Source organism: Pogona vitticeps, chromosome 5, assembly GCF_051106095.1.
Source record: "Pogona vitticeps strain Pit_001003342236 chromosome 5, PviZW2.1, whole genome shotgun sequence".
Taxonomy (NCBI): domain Eukaryota; kingdom Metazoa; phylum Chordata; class Lepidosauria; order Squamata; family Agamidae; genus Pogona; species Pogona vitticeps.
Genome location: NC_135787.1, coordinates 74,537,754 through 74,561,980, shown reverse-complemented (window position 1 = coordinate 74,561,980; position 24,227 = coordinate 74,537,754). Strand labels below are relative to the sequence as shown.

The 24,227-nt window shown below is 40.3% G+C and overlaps 1 protein-coding gene across 19 annotated transcripts in view; it reads right to left on the bottom strand.

The window, feature by feature from the left end:
- Positions 1–24,227, bottom strand: part of APBB2 (amyloid beta precursor protein binding family B member 2) — a 216,824-nt gene that overhangs the window by 76,162 nt on the left and 116,435 nt on the right. For 7 of the 19 annotated variants that reach the window (XM_073001177.2, XM_073001178.2, XM_073001181.2 and 4 more), the window contains 4 exons: positions 15,995–16,203; positions 10,885–10,947; positions 10,363–10,448; positions 8,391–8,451 (listed from right to left, as the gene is read on the bottom strand). In XM_073001177.2, the coding sequence (XP_072857278.1) occupies positions 8,391–8,451; positions 10,363–10,448; positions 10,885–10,947; positions 15,995–16,203 (419 nt within the window). The remainder of the gene's footprint in view (positions 1–8,390; positions 8,452–10,362; positions 10,449–10,884; positions 10,948–15,994; positions 16,204–24,227) is intronic. The other 12 variants (XM_073001179.2, XM_073001180.2, XM_078393990.1 and 9 more) reach the window with 3 other exon arrangements.

The window sequence follows — 24,227 nt, the reverse complement described above, 5'->3', positions numbered from 1 at the left end:
GTATGTACTAGAGACTCAGCTTGGTACAGTGGTGCCTCGCTTAGCGATGTTAATTTGTTCCACAAAAATCGCTGCAGAACGAAAACGTCGCTATGCGATATTTAAAAGCCCATAGAAACACAATGAAACCCCTTCAATGCATTTCTATGGGCTTAAAACTCACCACTGAGTGAAGATCCTCCATAGCGCTGCCATTTTCAGTGCCTCTAAAGCGAGGAATCTGTCCCAAAAAACAGTGGGGGCGGCCATTTTGTTTACCCGGCGGCCATTCTGAAACCGCCGATCAGCTGTGCGGAAATGGGGGCTTTGTGATGATCGCTTCCCTGTGAACATTGCAAAGCGAAAATACCCCTTAGGGAACATCACAAAGCAATCACTTCTGCGATCGCAAAAAGTCCATCACAAAGCGATTTCGTCACTAAACAAACCGATCGCTATGCGAGGCACCACTGTAATTAATTATGAACGGGCACAATGATTTTTTTTGTAGTTACACATATTTTTCCATGGTTATTTTTTACAAACATTTTCTGTTCCAAAGCAGTTATATGGCTTCACAATTTTCACTGTGTTTTCTTTATACTTTTATCTTCAAAATAATAATCTGTTGTGTGCCATTCTGACATATGGTGGCCCTTTTTCAGGATTTCTAAGTACAGGTGACTCACAAGTGGTCTACCATTCCCTCTTTCTGGGACTGTGCAGCTTGCCCAAGGGCACACAGGGTGGCTCCTCTGGGATGTACAGTATGGAACTGAGCTCCCACCCTCTCCCTAACTCACCGTACCTTCAAAGTAGTTACTAAACAATCAATATATAAGTTTATACACAATTCGATAAATTGTAAACTATAAACAATTAGCCATAGCCTTATGTTCCATTCTTCTGTCCTCTCTTCAGAGAAGCATTTTCTTATTGGGGCTATGCTGGGCAAACAGAGTGGAGAGGGCACAGCAATTTATATCTTTCATTCCAGAACAGAAAAAGTATTCAATAGCTTATGAATTTTTTTCTGTTCTTATTCTCATCAATGTTACTAAACAAATCTGTTCAAATTCGTACATTAAATGATTTCAGGCAGAAGGGTGAGATAAATGTTTGAAATAAATAAAAGGTAAGAGCATGTATAAGCCAAGCCAAACCATCTATAAAATGTGAATAACAGAAAATGTGGACTGTACGCAGAGAATATATTTAGTCTTCAAGGATCTTAGAGGGGCATTCAACTGAACAGGTAAGGCAAATGTTATGAAAGAATCAGATAATATTTATTTGGAAAATTAATTACATTGATCATTGCTATTATAACTGAATGGCTTATGGACTATCAAAGCACATATGACTACATAAAAAATATTATAGCCCATTCCTCTTCATTTATCATTAATTTATCTTTAAACAACAAGACCTTGCATGCCATTGCATTTGTTTTAACTTACAAACGATAAACAAAATATAACAACATTCATTATTTGGAGTAGGGAAAATCGGTATAAATGACATAAATCATGTTTAAACTAACCATGTCTTATTGTCCTGTTCCTAACATTTTCTTGCTCTTAGTTAGGGATGGGAGAAAATTCATTTGGCTTACATTTTAACAGAAACTGATCAAATTTATACTTCCTGAGCTGACACTTCAATCTGAATGTGATTATCTTTTTGTTAACACACTTCTCTGAATTTTACAAGGCAGTTCTACAATTAAAATGTGTAGAAAGTGCACAGATTTGGTAAAATAATATTTAAGAAATGTTGTTTGCAATTGTAATGGAAATATAAGGGCCAGAAATCTGTTGGTTATTTATGGTGGTGTGAGTGTCATGACAGAGGGACATGGTGGCGCTGCAGGCTAAACCGCAGAAGCCTGTGCTGCAGGGTCAGAAGACCAGCAGTCATAAGATCGAATCCACGCGACAGAGTGAGCACCTGTCGCTTGTCCCAGCTCCCGCCAACCTAGCGGTTCGAAAGCATGCAAATGCGAGTAGATCAATAGGGACCACCTCGGTGGAAAGGTAACAGCGTTCCGTGTCTAAGTCGCACTGGCCATGCGACCACAGAAGATTGTCTTTGGACAAAAACACCGGCTCTATGGCTTGGAAACGGGGATGAGCACCACCCCCCAGGGTCGAACACGACTGGACAAAAATTGTCAAGGGGAACCTTTACCTTTACCTTGAGTGTCATGATGGAAATTGCAGCCACAAATTGCTGTTCGTTAACAAGCTGCTGTTTTTACTTCTCACTGCATGCCACTTTTATGACCGGGTGAGTGATGAGGAAAGAAGTGGCAACTTTTAAAATAATAATACTCCACTACTGTGAATTACACCACTGAACATAACACCAGTGTAAAGAACCAATACGATTCTGGCCAAAGATATTTTTTTCCCCAAGATCACTAGCGGCTTAGGAAACAGTGTGACGGGATCCTGGAGAGTCCCAGGGTCATCCACTGTGCTTTCCACACCAATCATTCCTTGGCTGATCTCCTCAGGTAGCCACAAAGCTGACAGGAAAGCCACCAACCCTGCCAGAGAAGCAGATGGAGGTGGCGGAAGAAAAACAGAGGAGAGAGCTTGCCTTGAGTATCCAAAGGGCAAGGAACCTTCCGAAAAGAGTGAAGCCCAAGGCAAAAAGCAAGAGTCAGAAGGATCTTAGAAGGGAGGAAGGAGACCCCGAGGGTATAAAGGGTGAGGGGGAAAGCAGTAAGGGGGGGGACTGGTGGCAGCACACTGCTGAGAAAGAGGAGAAGGCAGAAAAGGACAACAAAGTGAAAACCTAGGTAAGGTAAAGGTTCCCCTTGACCTAGGCGGAAGTGCCAAAGTGGCCTCAGCCAGGAACCATCTAAAAAACTGCACCAAGCCGCATGCTCCAGCTGGCCACGGGATGCCACAGTTCAGAGAAGGTGCCAGCAACCACCAGCAGGGCCCACCCCAGTGACTCCTACATCAACGCAGGTATGAGGGTGGAGGAGGAAGAGAGAACTCCTTCAAAGACTTGTACGGGAAGGATGAAGTAACCACTCCCCACCTTTGAACCTATGGGCTGCCCAGAATTAAGTCCAACTGGGCTGGGCCAAAGGAAGGCTTGAACAGTGAAGGCAGTTTGGAGTTGAGTTACAAAAGAAGTTTTGACTCCTGACTTTATGTCAGGATCTGATGTCTCCCTCTCCTTGGAAGACTTGGGGTTACGTACAGTCTGGAACAATCTTCTGCTTGAAAACCTAACTTTACACCAAGTGACAGAGACAGATTCACACTCAAGGCAGCAATATACTGTATCCTTATTCATAGCAGCATGGCCTTCTTTTCAAACATTTCATATATTTCTTGTAGTTGTCCACAAGGTGGCAGCCACTCCCATTCGTAAAAACACAAAACACTTAATATCTCTGTAGGTCAGGGGTGGGCAATTAATTTCTATTGGGGGGGCACATGAAAAATCTGAACTGTGTTCGGGGGCTGAACCAACTTTACTTAAAAATAAAAGGAAACAGTGATGTTATGATTGTTTTTATTTTAAACTTGTTAATCTTCACAAATACTAAAGAGGTTTTTTTTGCGGTATGTTAAAGAGAAGCAACTGATCAACTTTGGACAAAGAGCTATACATTGTTTTGATGTTCAAAACTGTCCGCGGGCAGGACAGGAGCGGCTCGTGGGCCGTATGTGGCCCTCGGGCCGCACTCTGCCCAGGTCTGCTATAGGTATAAATTTCACCCTTCCTTCCACATTTTTCTGTCCAACTATGTAGCTTATCTGAAGTCTGTCCTGTTAGTAAGAAAGCAGAAACTAACATAAAAGACCCTTCACAAATCATTCATCTGTGGGAGCTGAACCACTCCATTGCTTTCTGTACATCTTGTTCATTGTAACTAGAATTTCTTCCTCTCAGCTGCCACCAGGCTTCAAGTTAAGTTTTTGTCATCACTCTCCTACAGACTAATCCAAGATAAAGTGGATCTTCAGGACAAATTATTTTTACAACATGATGTACTGGGAAAGCAGATTAGTGGGCCTTCACACCCTAGAGATGCAGCTAGGCCTTTCTGGACCCATTCCTGTCCTGGTTCAGTAACAATATTCAACAATTATGCATGCAGGATACTGCTGAGTGGCAGGATTAGCATCAGCAAGATCAGAAAAGTATTTGTATCTGTAATATACAGAGAAATAAGCACATCAAGTGACAACAGCAATTACAATTCATAAAAGAAAAAAGCACTAAAACAACTAAACTGCTCTTCTCTGCCTTCTTGAGCACAAATCTTACAAGATTATGAACAAAGGCTATAACCCTATACATAATTACCTGCAAGTAAATATTATAGAAGAGTAGGATTTACTTCACAGTAAAAGTGCAAAGGATCACAGGGTAAGTAGCAAAGCTTAGACAGCCTGTTCCTAATGGCTATGCTTATGAGAGTTAAGAAAAGCTGCAGCCCTATAGTTTAAGCAAGATTGCACTGAGAAGCAATAATTGGTCTAAATCATTTAGTGATTTTCAGGGCTAAGGAGATATTGAACTCAGGTGTCCCAATCCTAATCTAACACCAGAACGTGTTTTCTTTGGACAATAGCTCCCAGAATCCTCCAGCTGTGATGGTCATTGGCCTGTGGTTATGGGGAATTCTAAGAGTTAGGCATCCAAAAAGAAGAGAGACGAAAAGTCTGGTCTTTCCTACTGATAGTTCCTGGCATTCACAATAGGAGTTGTTGATGAATGTAGCACATATGTCGGAGGTTTCTGTTCTTATTTTGGAGTCTTTCACCTCCTCCATGCTAAAGCCTAGCATTGCGAGGTTTGTCTAGCTATTTTCCCCACCCAGTGTACTGGCCAGGAATATCATATGATGCTTGTATGAATTAAACACATTCTTCTGCCAACCAATGCCCTGTTCTGCAGTTCTCTAGCACAGTGGTTCCCAACCGTGTGTAACACAACTGTTCCTGGACAGCAATTCCCAGAAGCGTTTACCACCAACTATGCTGGCTGGGGTTTCTGGGAGCTGCAGTCCAAGAGCACCTGGGTTTCCTAGGGTTGGGAAGCACTGCTCTAACAGGTCACTGATTTTCCCAATAAGGGAGGGAGACATATAGCCCTCTAGATGTTTTTGGATTACAACTCCCATTCATCCTAGTCTACAGAGCCAATGATGGGGGCTGGAGCAAAATAACATCTAGAACTGCCTGTTGTTGTTTAGTCGTGTCTGACTCTTCGTGACCCCATGGACCAGAGCACACCAGGCCCTCCCGTCTTCCACTGCCTCCTGGAGTTGGGTCAAATTCATTTTGTTCACTTCGATGACACTGTCCAGCCATCTCGTCCTCTGTCATCCCCTTCTCCTCTTGCCTTCACACTTTCCCAACATCAGGGTCTTTTCCAGGGAGTCTTCTCTTCTCATAAGATGGCCAAAGTATTGGAGGCTCAGCTTCAGGATCTGTCCTTCCAGTGAGCACTCAGAGTTGATTTCCTTTAGAATGGATAGTTCTTTCGTGGTCAGCCCTCTTTATGGTCCAGCTCTCACTTCCAAACACCATTATTGGAAAAACCATAGCTTCGACTATGCGGACTTTTGTTGGCAAGGTGATGTCTCTGCTTTCTAAGATACTGTCGAGGTTTCTCATCGCTTTCCTCCCAAGAAGCAAGCATCTCTTAATTTCGTGGCTGCTGTCACCATCTGCAGTTATCATGGAGCCCAAGAAGGTAAAATCTGTCGTTGCCTCCATATCTTCCCCTTTTATTTGTTCTTGGGGGTTTTTTGATGTTGAATTTCAGACCATTTTTGCGCTCTCCTCTTTCACCCGCATTAAGAGGTTCTTTAAGTCCTCCTCACTTTCTGCCATCAGAGTGGTATCATCTGCATATCTGAAGTTGTTGATATTTCTTCCAGCAATCTTAATTCCGGTTTGGGATTCCTCCAGTCCAGCCTTTCGTATGATGTATTCTGCACAGAAGTTAAATAAGCAGGGAGACAATATACAGCCTTGTTGTACTCCTTTCCCTATTTTCAACCAATCAGTTGTTCCATATCCAGTTCTAACTGTTGCTTCCTGTCCCACATATAGATTTCTCAGGAGATAGATAAGATGGTCAGGCACTCCCATTTCTTTAAGAACTTGCCATAGTTTGCTGTGGTCCACACAGTTAAAGGCTTTTGCGTAGTCAATGAAGCAGAAGTAGATGTTGTTCTGGAACTCTCTGGCTTTCTCCATAATCCAGTGCATGTTAGCAATTTAGTCTCGAGTTCCTCTGCCCCTTTGAAATCCAGCTTGTACTTCTGGGAGTTCTTGGTCCACATACTGCTGAAGCCTACCTTGGAAGATTTTGAGCATAACCTTGCTAGCATGTGAAATGAGTGCAATTGTACAGTAGTTGGAGCATTCTTTGGCACTGCCGTTCTTTGAGATTGGGATGTAGATTGATCTTTTCCAAAGCTCTGGCCACTGCTGAGTTTCCCAAACTTGCTGGCATATTACCTGTAGCACATTTACAGCATCATCTTTTAAGATTTTAAATAGTTTGACTGGTATGCCATCACCTCCACTGTCCTTGTTGTTAGCTGTCCTTTCTAAGGCCCACTTGACTTCACTTTCCAGGATGTCTGGCTCAAGGTCAGCATCCACATTATCTGGATAGTCTGGGATATCCAAATCTTTCTGGTATAATTCCTCTGTGTATTCTTGCCACCTCTTCTTGATGTCTTTTGCTTCTGTGAGGTCCCTACCATTTTTGTCCTTTATCATGTCCATCTTTGCACAAAATGTTCCTTTAATAGCTCCAATTTTCTTGTACAGATCTCTGGTTTTTCCCTTTCTATTATTTCCTCTATTTCTTTGCACTGTTCATTTAAGAAGGCCCTCTTGTCTCTCCCTGCTATTCTTTGGAAGTCTGCATTCAATTTTCTGTAACTTTCCCTGTCTCCCTTGCATTTTGTTTCCCTTCTCTTCTCTGCTTTTTGTAAGGCCTCATTGGACATCCACTTTGCTTTCTTGCATTTCCTTTTCTTTAAGATGGTTTTTGTTGCTGCCTCCTGTACAATGCAACGAGCCTCCATCCATAGTTCTTCAGGCACTTTGTCCATCAAATCGAGTTCCTTAAATCTGTTCTTCACTTCCACTGTGCAATGGTAAGGGATTTGGTTTAGATTATACCTGACTAGCCCAGTGGTTTTTCCTACTCTCTTCAGTTTAAGCTTGAATTTTGCTATGAAAAGCTGATGACCACAGCCACAATCAGCTCCGGGTCTTGTTTTTGCTGACTGTATAGAGCTTCTCCCTCTTTTGGCTGCAGAGAATATAATCAATCTGATTTCAGTATTGCCTATCTGGTGATGTCCATCCGTAGAGCTGCCTCTTATGTAGTTGGAATAGAGTGTTTTTGATGACCAGCCTATTCTCTTAACAAAACTCTATTAGCCTCTGCCCTGGCTTGTTTTGAACTCCAAGGCCAAACCTACCTTTAGAATTGCCTACTTTGCTTTAAAGCAGCCCTATTACCTGCACAGGTACAAGCTTCAGGGAAAAATCAGCATGGGAAATGAGTTCAAAAAGCTGTGGAGGGTCAGGGCATTTGCTAGTCTCCAAATGCAGAATACCACGCACACCCAGAGAACTTTCTGTAGACTTCTTACTGCAGCTCCTTCCACCAAGCTGTTGTCAAGGTGGATTTTACACGGAATGTGAGTGTAAGCTGCGTTCTGCTATGGCTCCCCAACTTTAAGGTGCAGCTTGGCTGGAGATGGTAGAATGTATGGTGGCATTGGGCTGGAGAGTGGGAAAGCTACAAGGGATTTCTACAAGAAATGCAGGAAACTAGTAATTATCCCATACAGAAGTATATTGGTTTCTTTAATACATATTAATATCAAAAATTCTTGTGAAATCCAAAACTACACCTCTGATTTGAGTCTGTATTTGCCATTTTGCAACTTACTTTTACCTGGCCTGCACATCTAGTCAAAATTTTTGAAACATTAATGTTTTTCCTGCACCATCCACAGTACTGTGGAGCTCAGCCTGATGAAAACAATGCAGGTTAAAAGATAGCATTTGTTTGTGATCTTTTTAGGGGTCTAATAAAGATACTTTTTTTGTTACAGTTCTTGTTATTTATTGTTTGGATGAAGACACTTGAGGAGCCATATTATTATTCATCTTGCAAGATCCCCCCCCCAACAAAAAAACTTTAGGTCCTTTGAAATTAATTCCTGTTCTAAAAATGTGCAAGCAAACTAAATCCTTGGTTAAGCAAATTCATAATTTCACCTTCAGCACTTTCAGTTACACAGTTGCCTGTAGATGAAGTCAGACTTTACACTTTCAATGTGACCAGATTACTACATATGTTGGTCACTAAATACCTTTTAAAAATCACGCTTAACTGACCTTGGCTTCTGGATCACTATTGATGCTGCAGGAATCATCTTCATCACACTGTGGAGCATTTCTGGTTGAAGGAAAAATGCTACTATTAGGTTTGAAATGTCAGGTACAAAAGGACAGCTCAGCATCTTAAAGTAGAATTTTTAGAATTAACAGCTTTTATTAATTTGCATTTTGGGGCAACATTCACATGATCTGCAAAAGCGTGGCTGGCTCCAGAATTTTGTGGAACTCTATAAATGCAAAATCCTATACAGGAAGACCTCCTTTGCATGGAAGAGATTATTTGTGTGTGGGGGGGGGTAGTATAGTCCACCGGATGTGGTTGGATTCTCCTCTTCTCAGTCATATTAGGTACAACCAATAGTAAGACATGGTGGGAACTGCAACTCAACAATATTAGCAGGATACCATATTTACCTTCATTGCTGAAACATAAGTATAGAGATAGATATCAAAGCAGGTGCTCCTTCAAAAAGCAGGTGTTCTCTATCTAGGTCTCTCTGGGCTTTAGTAGTCAGCACCAGTCCAAAAACACATCAATAGTCAACACAGCTCCTTCAACCCTTTGCTCCAATAATGAAATAAGTACAAATTCTCTTATTATAGGGGACTCTTATTATAGGGGACTTATCTCAGGAGATAAGATTAAAACTTATTTTAATCGTATTTCCCGTGTTTTTGCAAAAAGAATAGGAGATAAGAATAAGATAATTAAGTTACTTGATCTAGAATCCTAACTCTGTCTCCTACTATTACTAGAAATTAAAATAAGTATCAAATTCAGGTACAATTCTACAACTATTTACTTAATCCAGAAGTGGTTAACTGGCAGCCCGTGCATTGTAACCGGAACTGGTGAAATTATTTTATCTGGTCCAAGAGAATTTACAGAGAATTCTGAGCTAACTACATTTTGGCCAACTTGTCTTCATCAGAACTGGTTTTAGAGTTTAGCAACATTCCTTTATTAGGACAGCTCCTCGAATCCTCTGTAAGATTTCTGGGAACTGAAATCCACAAAAATAACTCCCTAAGTTTCGGTTGTCCTGCTATCTTTGTGGCATCACCCCCTATTGTAAGAACTGCATGAAGCTACTTTATCGCAGATCAAACTATATGTCCATCTAGTGCAGTATTGTCCAGTGATTAGTTCACAAGGATTTCAGACATGAGTGTTTCTTGTTACCTGGCACCTGATCTAAAGGGAGATGCCAGTGAATAAGCCTGGGACCTGACACATGCAAAACATGTCCTCCAAGACTGGGCTGTGGCCCTGCAAAAACTAACTTCCTAAAAGTATGCCTCTCACACATACTACCCCTAAAATGGGAATACATTTAGACACCAGATTTAAAAGTTAACTGGCTCTTGTTTTTCTATTTAAACACTGCCCCATTTGATTTGTTTTTTTAAGGACAGTAAGCTGGGCATGAAATCCAAAACATATTTACTTAAAAGTACAGCGGTGCCTCGCTTGACGAGGATAATCCGTTCCAGTAAAATCACTGTTAAGCGATATCCTCGTCAAGCAAAATAAAAAAATCCCATTGAAACGCATTGAAAACCCGTTCAATGTGTTCCAATGGGCTGAATAACTCACCGTCCAGTGAAGATCCTCCATAGGACGGCCATTTTCTGCTCCCTGTCTTGCGAAAAAGCCTTCCTAAACACAGCGGGGAGCCATTTTGTACATCCGGCGGCCATTTTGAAACCTGACGATCAGCTGTTTTTGATCGTCGTAATGTGAAGAATTGGTTCCTGAAGCAGGGAACTGATCACCGCAAAGTGAAAAAAACCCATTCAAACATTGTTTTGCAATCGCAAAAACTTCATTGTGAAGCAGATTTGTCGTCAAGCGGGGTAAGCGTTAAGCAGGACACCACTCTAAATTCTGCTGAAATCCACTGAGACATTTTTCCAGGTAAATGTACTTGCAGCTGAGGATTATTGATGGTCAATAAATAAATCATACCTGAGCTTCAAAGAAGCATATCGCAATGTAGCTCCTTCAAACTCTTTTAAACTGGGGTCTGGATTCACTGTGGCTGCATGAAGGTCCTGCAGAGGGAAGCAAAACCAAGCATGTTGAATAGGACAGGAGTCATTCCTTCTAACAGGTTAATTCTACTTTCAAAGATCTACAAAATTATTCCTGCAAAGCAGCAACGTGGTATGTTTGGCTGAGGTATGTTTTTTTTTAAAAAAAGCATGCATGCATTTTTCACATTACAGTTTAAGTGCAAGCATAGTGTTGTTACAGGTGAGTATTTGCCTTGGTGAAATTCATTCTGTGTGGAAAGATGAGCATTAGGTAGCATGAGTAAAGTCTCCCCTAGCCACAATGACAAAATTTCTTCAATTTGGCTGATTAAAGAGAATGAGTGATATTTGTGGAAAGAAACAATAAACACAGCCATGGCCATGCAAAATGTCTTTTTTTAAAAAAGTGAAGCAAAAGTATTACAAGTGTTCTAAAGTCTAACAATATACTTGCCTTCCAAATGTCACTATTAATCTTTCCCCCATTCAGTACAGCAAAATCACTCCATGGCTGTTTCTAGATATATAATTATTCACATTGGAAGAAGCACATTAATTTAAAAAAGAAAAAAAAAAAGAAAAAGAAAGGATAGAGGGGAAAAAGAAAGAAAAAAAGGGGAAAACACAAACATGGTTGTTAGCATTGACATGTACAGGCAGGATTAGGGAGACGATCACCTCAAATTTCAACTCATTAATTTACTGTTCAGCCAGAGCTGGCTCAAACTGCGTGAAATAACAAAAAGATACACCTAACAAATTAAATTTTTGTTTCCCCTCCCAGCATATAATGCTGATCTGCATAGAATTTGCACACCAAGTAGTTGACCAACATATTATTTTTTCTTTTTCAGTTTTCAGTATCTGTCATTTTTTAACCTCTTCCCTTTTACAAATCCGTTAAGCCCCAGGCATCCAACCTAGAGCAAAAGGCTCTCATGTCTCCAGGACTGCAGGGGATCTTACCAAGCCAAAGTTCTGCCCAGCTGCCCTGTGTACCTCTTCAAAAAGTGCAAGCAGTGGCTCTCCCCTGCCCCGAGATATTTACGTAACTGAAGCACAGGCTACAGACATTTCAGAAGCCCAGCCACTGACATCACTTACTTCTACAGTTGAGCCAGCCCTGGGTACACTGATATTTGGTGGCTGCAGCAGCAGGAGTAAAAACAAAAAGCTATCAACGCGCTGCTTTTCAAACATTTTATTTACTTTGCAGACCACTTGTACATTGCAGAGAATCTCTGTAGGTCACGCAATAAACTTTTTTGCTATTGTTCCACCTATCAAAGCACGTACATAACTCATAATCTTAAAAATATTTTCATCTTCAACATTGGCTACTTGGTGTTCGTTGCTGCGTGCTGTCAAGATGCCTCTGAGTTATGATGACCCTATGAATGAGCAGTCTCCTGTCCTGCTCAGCACTTGTAAATGCAAGCCTGTGGCTTCCTCTAAGGAGTCAATCCATCTCTTATTTGGTCTTCCTCCTTCCCTACTGCCTTTAACCTTTCCCAGCATTATTGTCCTTTCCAGAGAATCCTGGTCCTGGCAACGTTATTGAAACAAGTAGAGTACAGGGAAAATTTTACGTCTTCAAGGACCTATGGTTAAAAGGGCCCCCTTTTGCTGATATATTGGTAGAGAAATATTAGTGGTCTCTGCCAGCGCTGTATTTTAAAGGTCATAGGCCCTAAGACACAACCATATTAGTCAGCTAAATAACCTAGGTCTGGTCAAAATGCCCTCCATCTTAGGCATCTAAAAAGAATAAACAAAGTGTAGGGCTGACCGCCGAAGAATTGATGCTTTTGAATTGTGGTGCTGGAGGAGACTCTTGAGAGTCCCCTGGACTGCAAGGAGAACAAACCTATCCATTTTGAAGGAAATCGACACTGAGTGCTCACTGGGAGGACAGATCCTGAAGCTCAGGCTCCAATACTTTGACCATCTCATGAGAAGAGAAGACTCTCTGGAAAAGATGCTGATGTTAAGAAAGTGTGAGGGCAAGAGGAGAAGGGGACGACAGAGGACGAGATGGTTGGACAGTGTCATCAAAGCCACCAACATAAATTTGACCCAACTCTGGAAGGCAGTGGAAGACAGGAGGGCCTGGTGTGCTCTGGTCCATGGGGTCACGAAGAGTTGGACATGACTAAATGACTAAAAAACAACAAAAGGGCCAAGCTGATATATCACTGACATCTGGAACCTTTCCATGGAACATCTAAACCAAATTCATGAACTACCCTTGGCCTGCAGACTATAGTTTGGGAACCTTTGATCTAATGTTACTTTCCAAGACAAATAGGACAGGGGAAAATGCATATAATTTGGAAGACAAATTGCTTGTACTTTCATTAAAGTCTTCAGATGAAAGGAAGCTAGTTATAAAGCTTGTTAAAATTGCCTTGGCCTCATCCATAATACCAGTGCATGTACTATACACAGGTATATTTTCCAGCTAACCCCTTTGCATTTGGTAGTTCCCCTGCACTTCAAAAGTCCTGGAAGAAAGTATTCAATATTAAACAAATGGGGAATTGGGGGAGGAAAAAAGATAGGCTTCCTCTTGTAAATAAATACCCCACAGTGATCCATGAGATGACTCTGGGAAATCTCAACACTCATTATCTTTCCAGTAACTCTTCATTACTGCTCAGAATGCAACATTCAATTCTTTAGTTTAAAGTCTTTCCTTACAAAAATATACTCTAAAATCAAGCTTTTTTCGTACTCTATTCTTGTTTGCAGGAAGCTTTTGTTTGAAAAGACAAAGGAAGGGAAAAAATAGATGTTAGACATAATGTATCAAAATAGTACAAAAATCTTTCAGTTAATAAAGACATTGAAGATGCATCCAAGCCAAATAATAAATATTGGCAACTGGTAACAAAGCTCAGTAGTAAATATTAAAAGATATTATTACAAGTGGCCAGTAAACTGAAAGTAAGCTGAAATATTCTAAACAATGCTTTCCAAGATGGCCTAAGACATCTTGGTGACCAAGGCAGAAATTCAAGCGGTGCCCCAGCACTGTGGTAAAAAATATAGCAATAAACTAATATGTGAAAATTTGCTGCCCTTCCAATACCACTTCAAAATTCACACTACCTTCGCACTTGGCCAAAATCCTGTTGCTTAGTGTAGCAAATGGTGATACAGTAGGCCCATGGAGTCAAGTTCCATTGATTCGAATGGGCCTACTCTAACTGTGACTTATTACTCTAAAGTTGCAGTTAAGAGTAGGCTCGTTTGAAACAATGGAACTTATGGAGGCGATGACTCACCAAATTCTCATTGCACGTCTACTCTAGAGCAATTTACTACACTACACAACAGGATTTTGGCCATTAAATGACAAGATATATTTGTGGAAAGACTGAATACAAACCTAAATGAACAACTCCATAAAGTATTAAAATGTATTATTGACAGTACCACTTGTGTATATTAGGAATAGAAATGGTGGTTCATTTTTTTTTGGCCAAACAGATGTTTGGTGCTTCCCAGCACCGCCTCTTCCAATGGGTGCCCACTCAGATGCAGGATCCTGGATGCCCTGCCACCTCTTCCATGCGCTGCTCTGAGTGGGCACCCACCAGAAGAAGTGGGGCTGGGAAGCACAGAACACCTGTTCAGATGAACTGCCGAACCTGTGGTCCATGCTCATCAGGAATTATAACTTTTGGTTTTCTCTGTCCAAGACACAGACATAAATTTGCTCCTTGTTTTTCCTACGGCTGACGAACATCTTCCTGCCAAGGGCCACATTCCCTTATAAGCTGCTAGCAGATACACACTAGTGGTGTGCTGGGCTAAAGTTGTGAATGTGGTAAAAGCCAAAAGTGTCCAAAGCCTCATCCTTATTTTCTTCCTTACTCAATGCCATCCCTGCTCTCTCTCCCTCAGTCCCCAGTCCTGCCCAACTAACAGGCTCATGGGGAAGTGACACATCATTCTTCTGAGAAGTCTGAACATATTAATTGCAGAGGATGTTGGAAACAATCATAGAAGGCCACACGCTGCTTGTTTTTGACCTAAGACAGACCAGTCAACACCTAAATCTTTGTCCCTACATTTTACTCACTCAGCTCAAGTATTTGCTACTTCTAAGACCTCATTTGGTCTGCAGGGATGTATTTTGTAATTAGATGTGCTCCTATAGTCCTGGAGGCTGCTTTCTGTGTGACCATCTCACATTGGTGAAAGTTTTGTGCTTAGATTTTGAACCGCATTAGAAGTACTGGAGCAACCAAAAAGGCAGCTAATTATATTATACTGATTGTTCTGTTGTTACATTAAATCAAATGGTAATGTTACACATATTTAGTTTTGAGAGCCGCAGAATGGACCCTCCAAGCACAACTTGTCATTTGTTATGTTGTTATTAAGAGCTATCAAATCACCTCCAATGTATGGCAGCCCCATGGATTCATGACCTCCAAAAAGATCTTATTGCTAACAGTTTGCTCAGTTCTTGCAAACTAAAAGCCAAGGCTTGCATTATTGTATCAATCCATCTCATGTTCAGCCTTCCTCTTTTACTACTGACTTCTATTTTTCTCAGCCTCATTGTTTTTTCTAGTGAATCTTGTCTTCTTGTGATATGTCCAAAGTATGTTAACCTCAGTTTAGTCATTTTACTTTCCACTCATGTAAGCTTCCAGTGAGAGTTCAAGCTTTATTAGATCTTGTTCCCTACTTTTAGGAAGGCTTATGTAGAAAGGGGTTGCATTTGTTCAGAATAACTAAGGATTGATAGACACATTTAACTGTGATGGTCATTATAAAGCCGATTTCTATATGTGCCTTGACAAGATATGGAAGTTTTGTGGGTGATCTAGATCATATAACCACTTTTATGCCAATATCCTCCCTCTAGGACTACTTGTGTTGGAGTGAAAAATACTAGTAGATTATGCAAACAATAATTAAGTGTCATAAAGTCAATTCCAACTTACGGTGACTTTTGCTGGTTTTCATAGCTCTAAAGTATTCAGCAGTGGCTTAGCAGTCCCTTTTCTGGGAAAATTCTACAACTGTGCAGGCCTAAGGTTACATTGGCTGGCTATTTTTGCAGAAGATACAGTGGGGAACCAAACTCCCAACTCCTGGATCCACAGGCAGATAATCCAACTCAGTGAGCTATCCAGCCAGCAGTAGTTTCAAGACCTGGCCATATAATCAAAACACCATTACTTGTGTGAGATGAGGCTTGACCATAAAAAATGGCTTCCTGTTAATTATTAAGGCTTTTCCTTCCTTGCTATGTATCTTTTCTAAGAAATGGGTATCTCCTGTTTGGCTTTACTCCTTTATTCTGTGCTCACAGATCCAAGACAATCATAAGTATTACAATCGTAAGTGTCCACCCTCTTCTGTTTTGAGTTCTGTTTCATGGGCATGGTGACACATGAGAATAACCTGTTTGAAATAAATACAAATTGCCTTGTTATTGATTCCCCTCTTCCCTCCCCACACCCCACCCAAGCCATTTATTTAATGTATTGATCCAAACAATTTTTCACCTCTCCATGCATGCATAGCAGTCATACAAACATTACCTCCGTTTCTGGAGTAGGAGATGGTGTGATAGAACTAAGTGATCCTTTCCGTGAGCCCTGAAGATCTGTTGGTATGGACACAGGACGTTCCCACTGGGTTGTTCCTGTTGGTATGTGCCAGTAATAGACCCCGGCAATGTCACTGATCTTCTTCCAGCCTGGAGGCAAGTCAGGGTCTGTCTGAAATGAATGATCACTCCATATATCTGCTGGGAATATAAATCCAATACAAGGCATGGTTGTTAAGATGTGAAACAAACTGGAAGGCTGTACAGTTTTAAATGATGCAAAAATATTATTGTTCTATCCCCAAATAAGATTAAAGAAGAAACTATGTATAAAACACATATTTTCCTATGAAGACAAATTAACACTCTTTCATATAAAATAGTCTATTATATGAATTAATTAGCATTCCTAAAACACCAGCACGATGCACATAGAACTGACCCCTAAAAATCAGATCAACATTATTTATTCACCAGGAACATATGGATAAATTTAACATATTTAAATAATCATGGCACATCTTTCTTATTTTACCAACTTTAATTCCCACAAGGGATTTGTACTGGTTGAATCTCTACACTCAGCTATTTAGAATCACAGAACATGATAAATTGACAAAGTGATTTTAGTGAGAGAAAGAAACAGTCATTTGAGAGAAAAAGCAAATTGTTCCAACTGGAATTTAAATAATTATAACCACACTAGGCAAATATACAGCCATGTTCACAATGAGCAACTTCTTACAAACCGAAAAACAAAAGATGAAAGGAAAATTATATATAATTATTCATTACTATAGGATACTATGTTGTAAAACTCAGAGAACCAAATATGTATGTCTTTGATGTTTAGAAGCCTCCAGCAGCTTTTATGCTTGAAAACAAAGCTCTACAGACCTTAAATAAGGTCAGTGTAACTAAAACAAACAAAAGGATCATGTGCATGTGAAAACAAGCACTGCAATATTTTACTGCTCTCCCCCACAGAAGAAGACGAAGACGAAGACGAAGACGAAGACGAAGAAGAAGAAGAAGAAGAAGAAGAAGAAGAAACAAGCACGCTCTACTGAACTAAATTCAAATGTAGTGTACGACATTTAAGATTGGTATCCAATTGCCCAAGGACACTTTACCTAAGTATATAAGCCTACTTTGTATTAGAAATACTATTTTTATTTGAAAGATTGCAGTATCCCATTCTGCTCTAGAAACTAACTACAAATACCTTTTATTAACAGACATGGAAAAGAGTATTTATGGAATTAGGTTAAGAAGTAACTTTTTTCTGGGTATTTATGTAACTCTAGGGATGTCAAAAGGAATCACACTTTGCATTGTTCCTGTCAGAAACAGACTGATGCATAAAGACCTTTTCTAAATTACAGAAAACATTACACAGACAATAAACAATTACTAGTCATAAAAATTCCACAAAAGGTACAATGAATTAAGATCCTCCTGAGGACTGAATTTTTATAGTACACATGGGTTTCCTTGATAATGCTGCCTTGCTGTCAAAGAGGCTATATGCGAGGAACAACATAATTTGTATAATACCAGATTTGTTCTACAACAGCAGCTTTCAAATCAGCAGCAAACAAGTTTATGGGAGATGCAAGAAACTAGCAAAAAATAATGAACATTTTAATTAAACAGCATGCCCCCACAAAAACATGGCTGTTTATAGTGCACTGAACTCTTTCAGTACTGTTTTCCATAATATTACTGTCTACATGCTCAGTGTCATCGAAGCTACCAATATGAATTTGACGAAACTCCGGGAGGCAGGACAAAGAGCCTGGTGTAGCTTTCTTTAAAAGTCTAGTTTATGAAGTCTCCACTGAGGCAATTCTATGAACAGAAAAGAGTACCAGTGTTTGTAATAGTTGTTTGAGTCTGAATCATTCGGCCATCAACAAAATGGGAGGCCAGAATGAAAGAAATCTTGTAGCAAAGAAACCATGTTTCTGTAAACACAGAAAGTTCATCTCCAGTTATTTTAGGCCAATCACCACCAGCTGTCTCCTGTCCTGGGAGTTGCAGTCCAAAAACAGCCTGGGACTCAAAGTCAGGAACTGCTGCTCTAGGCCATCGGCAACAGAGCTCACCCCCACAAATTGCTTGTCGACTGTATTGGAGACAGTAGTCCATAAAGTTGGAATACAGGTGGGAAACAATGCTGAGAAGATGCAGTCTCTAATTGGTTCTAATTGGATCTCTTAACTGTAATGAAGGCCTGAATCTCCTTGTATGACCCACAGCGTCTCATTATCTCTGGTCTGCCACTGTACAAACTGGAGATTGTCCCATTGCTTTTAAAAGAGCATACACATGCTGAATACCTTCTAGAGCAGGGGTCTCAAACATGTGGCCTGGGGGCCATTTCTGGCCTGCTGGATGATAATTTGTGGCCCCTGCCTTGCCTGTCCCCCCGAAGAGCCCATGCATCCTTTGCTGTCAAGAGTCAAAAAAAGCCTCGCCTTGCTTGCTGGCTCTCTCCCAAGACAGTGGCTCTTGCACCCTCCATCCAGAACTGCAGCCTGCCAGCTAGCCTGCCTGTCATGGTAGGGGTAGCTGCTACTGCTGAGTGCGCCTTTTTTGAGGGGGGCCCTCAGAGGAAGGTTGCCAGACCTCCGTGTGTGTGTGTGTGTGTGTGTGTGCGCGCGCGCGTGCGCGCGTGCATGCACACACACCTGTGGGCCCCCCGCCCCGTTCTGTTTAATTTTGTGGGTACTGGTGGGGGCTTTTCTCCTTTGGCAAGGTGAATTCTGTGAGGTTTCTTTTTAAAATTTTATGCCGTGCCTTCCTCCCCATGGCTAGGCGGTCGCGGCACTCGCTCCCTTCTCTGCTTCTTTGTCCTGCTGCTGCTGGTAGTATGAAGAAGGAGCTGGAGGGGGTCATGGCTGGCGATGAGGGCTCGCCCACCCCTCCTCCTCCTCCAAGCCCCAGCTGGGCTAAGGAAACTCCTGGGCGGCTTCCTCGGGCTCTTGCTCCGCCTGGCGGAAAATCCGATGCGGCCCAGCCTCACCTAGACTCTGCCTCCAGCGGCCCCCAGGTAAATTGACTTTGAGACCCCTGTTCTAGAGCAAGCCTCAAATATAGCCCCACCATTTGCTTTCAATGGTGCAAGAGTATAGGGCAAGAGTATTCCAGCCGGTGTTCTCAGGGAAGTATATACAAAAAATTTATATTTGCCTCTGAAAAAAATAGTCTGTAGTGTAAATATTGGGATTCTGTGGAGAAATGCATAGACTTTCTGTGGATAAATTCATTCATGGATTTTTCTTATGACCGAAGTTTTTAAATCTTTTGCCAAAAAACTGAAGTGCTTTGCATAAGCCAAGTAGTTGTGAACCCTTTACCAGATGAACTAAAGTTTGCTGTAAACCGGTTTTCTAGCATACGAGCAACTGAGGACCTCACATCCTTTCCAACATTTGTGCATATGACATACAGGACCATACAGAATTATGCAACAGTATAGAATATAGAATCATATAGAATTAACTAGTACACTAAAGTTTATATACATTTCACCCGTTATTGAAACTTGTACACAGTTTTTTAAAATCACCGTACCCCAACTTCTTTTTCATTTCTTTCCACCTTTTCTTATATGATTTTATAAATAAAAATAAGTTACTCAACTGAGGGTTTTAAAAGAATGTTAAAATTTTATTTTTTTTAAACGGGAGATAGAAAAGAACGTCTATTAATTCAATTTTCTCTTTATTTAAAGACAGCAAAATGTGTGAAAAAATGACTTTCTGTATGACATTTTCTACAGTATGAACAACAGTCTGAAGCAAATCTTGATGTTGAAAATTTCAGCAAATAACTTAAAAAAGAAGGTAGATGAGAGAGTGACTCCCCTTGCCATAAATCAGGACTGGGCAACCTTGGAAGTCCTAGGACCAATTTTCTGTGGCCAGCAACCATCCTCCTACCATCCGCTCCTAAATGAACTAAAGTCATGAAAAATCAAAACAATGTTGCTGGAAGTCTGCTTTGAATTTCACTTTTTTATGAGGTTTGGGAGTGGTCCTGCAGTCCTTGCAAAAGTATCCCTCCTGGAGGCAAGAGTGAAAAATAATTATTTTTGTCTGCGTAATTATTTTTGGCAGGAGGCATCTGGGGCCACAAAAAACAAACCAAAAAAACAACAACACTTTGATACCACTACCTGAATCCATCAATTCACCATCATGAAATCTGACAGAATCTGACTGTAGCAACAATCTGTTCTGTATTCCTTTATGTTACCTTTATGCCCACCTACTAGTTAAGCTGAAACAAGAGCAATTTTCTAAAGGAACACAACACTGAGAAAATGTTTCCACAGGAGATACACGTGGAGGCTCAGGGACTAGCTTTAAAAAACAGCAAGGTGTAATAAAACCTGAATAAAATAACACATTGCTGTTTTACAACTCACTTTTCCAGCTGTCAGCATCCAGCTGTGAGCATCTACCACAGAGCTGATTTATTGCAGCAATAAACTCCAAACGATGGTATGTTCAAATTCAAATACTGAATTTGGCAAGATGATGAAAGCAAATTTGGGAATTCAATTTGTATTTCAAGTGTGATAGTTTTACTACAGTACACTGAAAGAATAGTATGACTTAGTAAAACAAGGTGGAAATTAACTGCTATTGCAACTTGATAGTACTATTAACGATACAGCAGAGTTGGTAGTTATTGGTGTTTTTAAAAACAAGCAAAGGCAATGGACTTTCTTCTTTACAGCTTTGTTTTTACTGCTTTTTCTTCTCAGGCAAAGGGCAAGAAATCATAAAGTGCCATAACGTGAATCATTTGTTCACCTCAATTCAATTAGACAAAGATAAAAAATGCAATAGGCAGCAGTATCTCTTATGGCATCACTGACCTGAAGGTGCAGCAAAATGGAGCCAATTTTCTCTTCCATTATTTTTCAATTCCATAAAGATATCTTTTCTTGTATGGCAGGTATCCCAAGGCCATTTTACAAGGTCAGCCATCCAAAAAATAAAAATAAAAAACCAACCCCAGTACTATCAAATAGTGCTGGCTTCTCCAATCATCCCAGTGAACTGGTGTCATTCAGCCATGACTGCACATGATACAACATTCATCAGCATTAACTGTACATTCTTGTATGGTTCAAAATACCTGAGTTGCAAAGTGATCAGGACAGCCATAAGTTGCAACTGTGTTTGGACTGAATGCAGGTGAGTGTCACATGCTTGAATGTTCTCCATCTGTATCCCACACAAGCATATCTGAGCAGCTGGAGTTTCTTCTCTTTAACATATGAGCTGTATATATGACAGGGATTACCTACATATATGGGGAAGCAAGTGATCCTCTACTTTCAGCGAGAGATCATATATACCAGCCCAGCAATAGCTATACTACAGAAGTTACAGAATCCTGAGTTTCCGCTTTTACCAGAATATATACCCTGAAGACAATGGCAGCTTGTCAAAAACACAAAACTGTGACCAGGACACTACACAAGCTCTGCAGAGGACACCGTGATCCGCAACCTTAGCAATGTTTCATTATGACCACAGATCTGTTGCACGAAAGTAAAAATCTTCTCTTCTCTTGAGCATAACAGAACCTAATAGCAGAGAGAGGGACAATGGAAGCTGATTAAAAGACGTTGACAAGACAACTTGTCATAAAGCATCTGTATGTGACCACAGCTTCTCTCCAATTTCACAGCTTCCATTCACAGACAAAGGCCTGTAAACTGATCATTGGCAAAGCTATTGGTCTTGCTACTCTCTTTCCCCATGTGCTTTTCAATAAACTTCATGTGGACTATCACCTTTAGAAAACAAACACAAGCAAAACACTACATAACCTGTCAGCGCACAGATAAGTGAATGTGGGCTTATGACGTTTATCAGCATATATCACCATGAATCAAAGTCAACTTCTAGTGCAAACATGCAAAATATTTCCTCTAGAACTTTTAAAAATTGTATTTTTTTTTCTTTCTCTCAAGACAATCTGGAGTGGGATGGAGGGTGAAACCTGATAAAACAGAAGAAATTAATCCAAAATTCTTTAGATCCTGGGCCATACTATCCTAACTGATAGTTATTCTGTCACTAAAAGGGGCTACATTCATACAATGTGAAATGCCTCAGGAGGTACAGTATTCCAGCATTGTAGATGGAAACTGCAAAGTTGCCTTTCTAGCCTTTTACTTTAATCTTAACCAATAATTTGAAAACATATGTTATTTCACTATAAATGGCTATGTCAATAATTTCTTCACTCCTTAGATTATCCCCAAGGTTTATTCCCATGGGTACACTGTATAATACGGATAAGTCTAAAGTGTGATTATGATGGAAATGTCAGAAAGAAAATACAACAGTTAATACTAAAACTTAAGAAATATAATTACATATATCATATAGTTTTGAATGGGATAACTTACAATTAATTCCTGTATATAAAAGATGGCTTTCCTCGCCAAATTTTTCTATATATTATTTTTATGAAAAATGTTATGGCTGTTTTAAGAGTTCATTCCTGTACAGGAAAAAGCCATCATTTACTAAACTGTCCCAATGAGACTCTTCTATCTTTCCTAAATGTCTATGAATCCAAAATTCATTGTAGCTCAAATCAGATGAAGAAAGGGGAGAGAGGAGCAGCTTATCTCTTTAAAATATGAATTAGAATACTGTAATCTTGGTGTCTCTTAGAGCAGTGGTCCCCAACCTTGGGCCTCCAGATGTTCTTGGACTTCAACTCCCAGAAATTCTGGCCAGCTGAGGTGGTGGTGAAGGCTTCTGGGAATTGTAGTCTAAGAACATCTGGAGGCCCAAGGTTGGGGACCACTGTCTTAGAGGACTGAACTGAAGGTGTACTGTACCTAAACAACTATAATTCTAACTTCACTTTTCAAATGGATATGCTTTGCATGCAGAAAGCAGGTGTAGTTACTGAACTACATGGAAACATAAAAAAAAAAGATTCTAATTCCTATGCATGCACTATGTCATAATAATGAATGTTGAGTCCAGCCCTTATAAAGTCATAATAGTGATGATCAACAGGTAGTTTTTCCTAGGGCTCACAGCAAGGGACATGATAAAAAATGCAAAGAAATGCAAAGTTTGGTAGGACCAATAATTGCATTACAAGTGGGGATAAGTTTTGGATCATTACCGAAGAAGGTGCTGTGATAAACAGCCAAAAGCACGTCCCTGGAACAAACTTCCTTCACAGCATAAAATGACTGTCAAGAAAACAGGTTTTTTCCTCCTTGTAGAATTCTTCTTGATTAAGGAAAAAAAGCTACTTCAAAGGCAAAGAAACACTTATTTATTTATATTTCAAAAGTTTGAGAAATTCTTACTATTTAACTATCGAACAGAAGACGTTGCATATTTATTATGCTTTCAGAAAGGTATGAAGAAGTTAGGGTTTCACATTAGAATCAGAGACATCCAGGTTAAAACCCCCAAATTGGGAGGGGTTGAGCACTGGTATGTGTGTTGTATGCCAAACTCTATCATCAGAGTTTTATGACAACTTGCTTTCAGAATTAAATAGATGTGTGTGTGTGTGTGTGTGTGTGTGTGTGTGTGTGTGTGTGTGTGTGTGTGAGAGAGAGAGAGAGAGAGAGAGAGAGAGAGAGAGAGAGAGAGACCCTTGTTAACTCCAGCTGCACTCCCTTCTGGTGGTATCCTGGGATTATGCAGCTTTGCCCAAGGCCACAACAGCTTAAAAAAAAGAGTAATAACTTAAATACCTTGCATACAATAAATTCCTTCTGTGCAGAAAATTAATTGCCCAAGGATACGCAGTCAAGATTACCCTTTCCCCCATCCTAGTTTAGCATAAGTAGGATGCGGGATGGAAGGCAAATATCCAGTTCTGTAATTATTCAACCTCACTCTGTAATGACACAGTCCCAATTCAAGCTCAGTGTCTCATATCATGTTTGTGAAAAAGAGGACCAAATTTAACTTTTTTACACAAATACATCTGGAAGCCTAACATAACTTGTTTTCCTTCTTTTATTATACACAGTTGCTAGAGAAGAAACTTTATTTACCATTGTTCATTAATCTTGGGAGGGGGGGGACTGAAATATAACCGAAATTACTTGGTAGAAAGGTAAGAAAATTATAGTGTGTGGGCTGACACTAATTTTCCCCATTTTATATTTTATCCACCAGGTGGCATCTGGTTTTACCTTTCTAAGAAGGGTT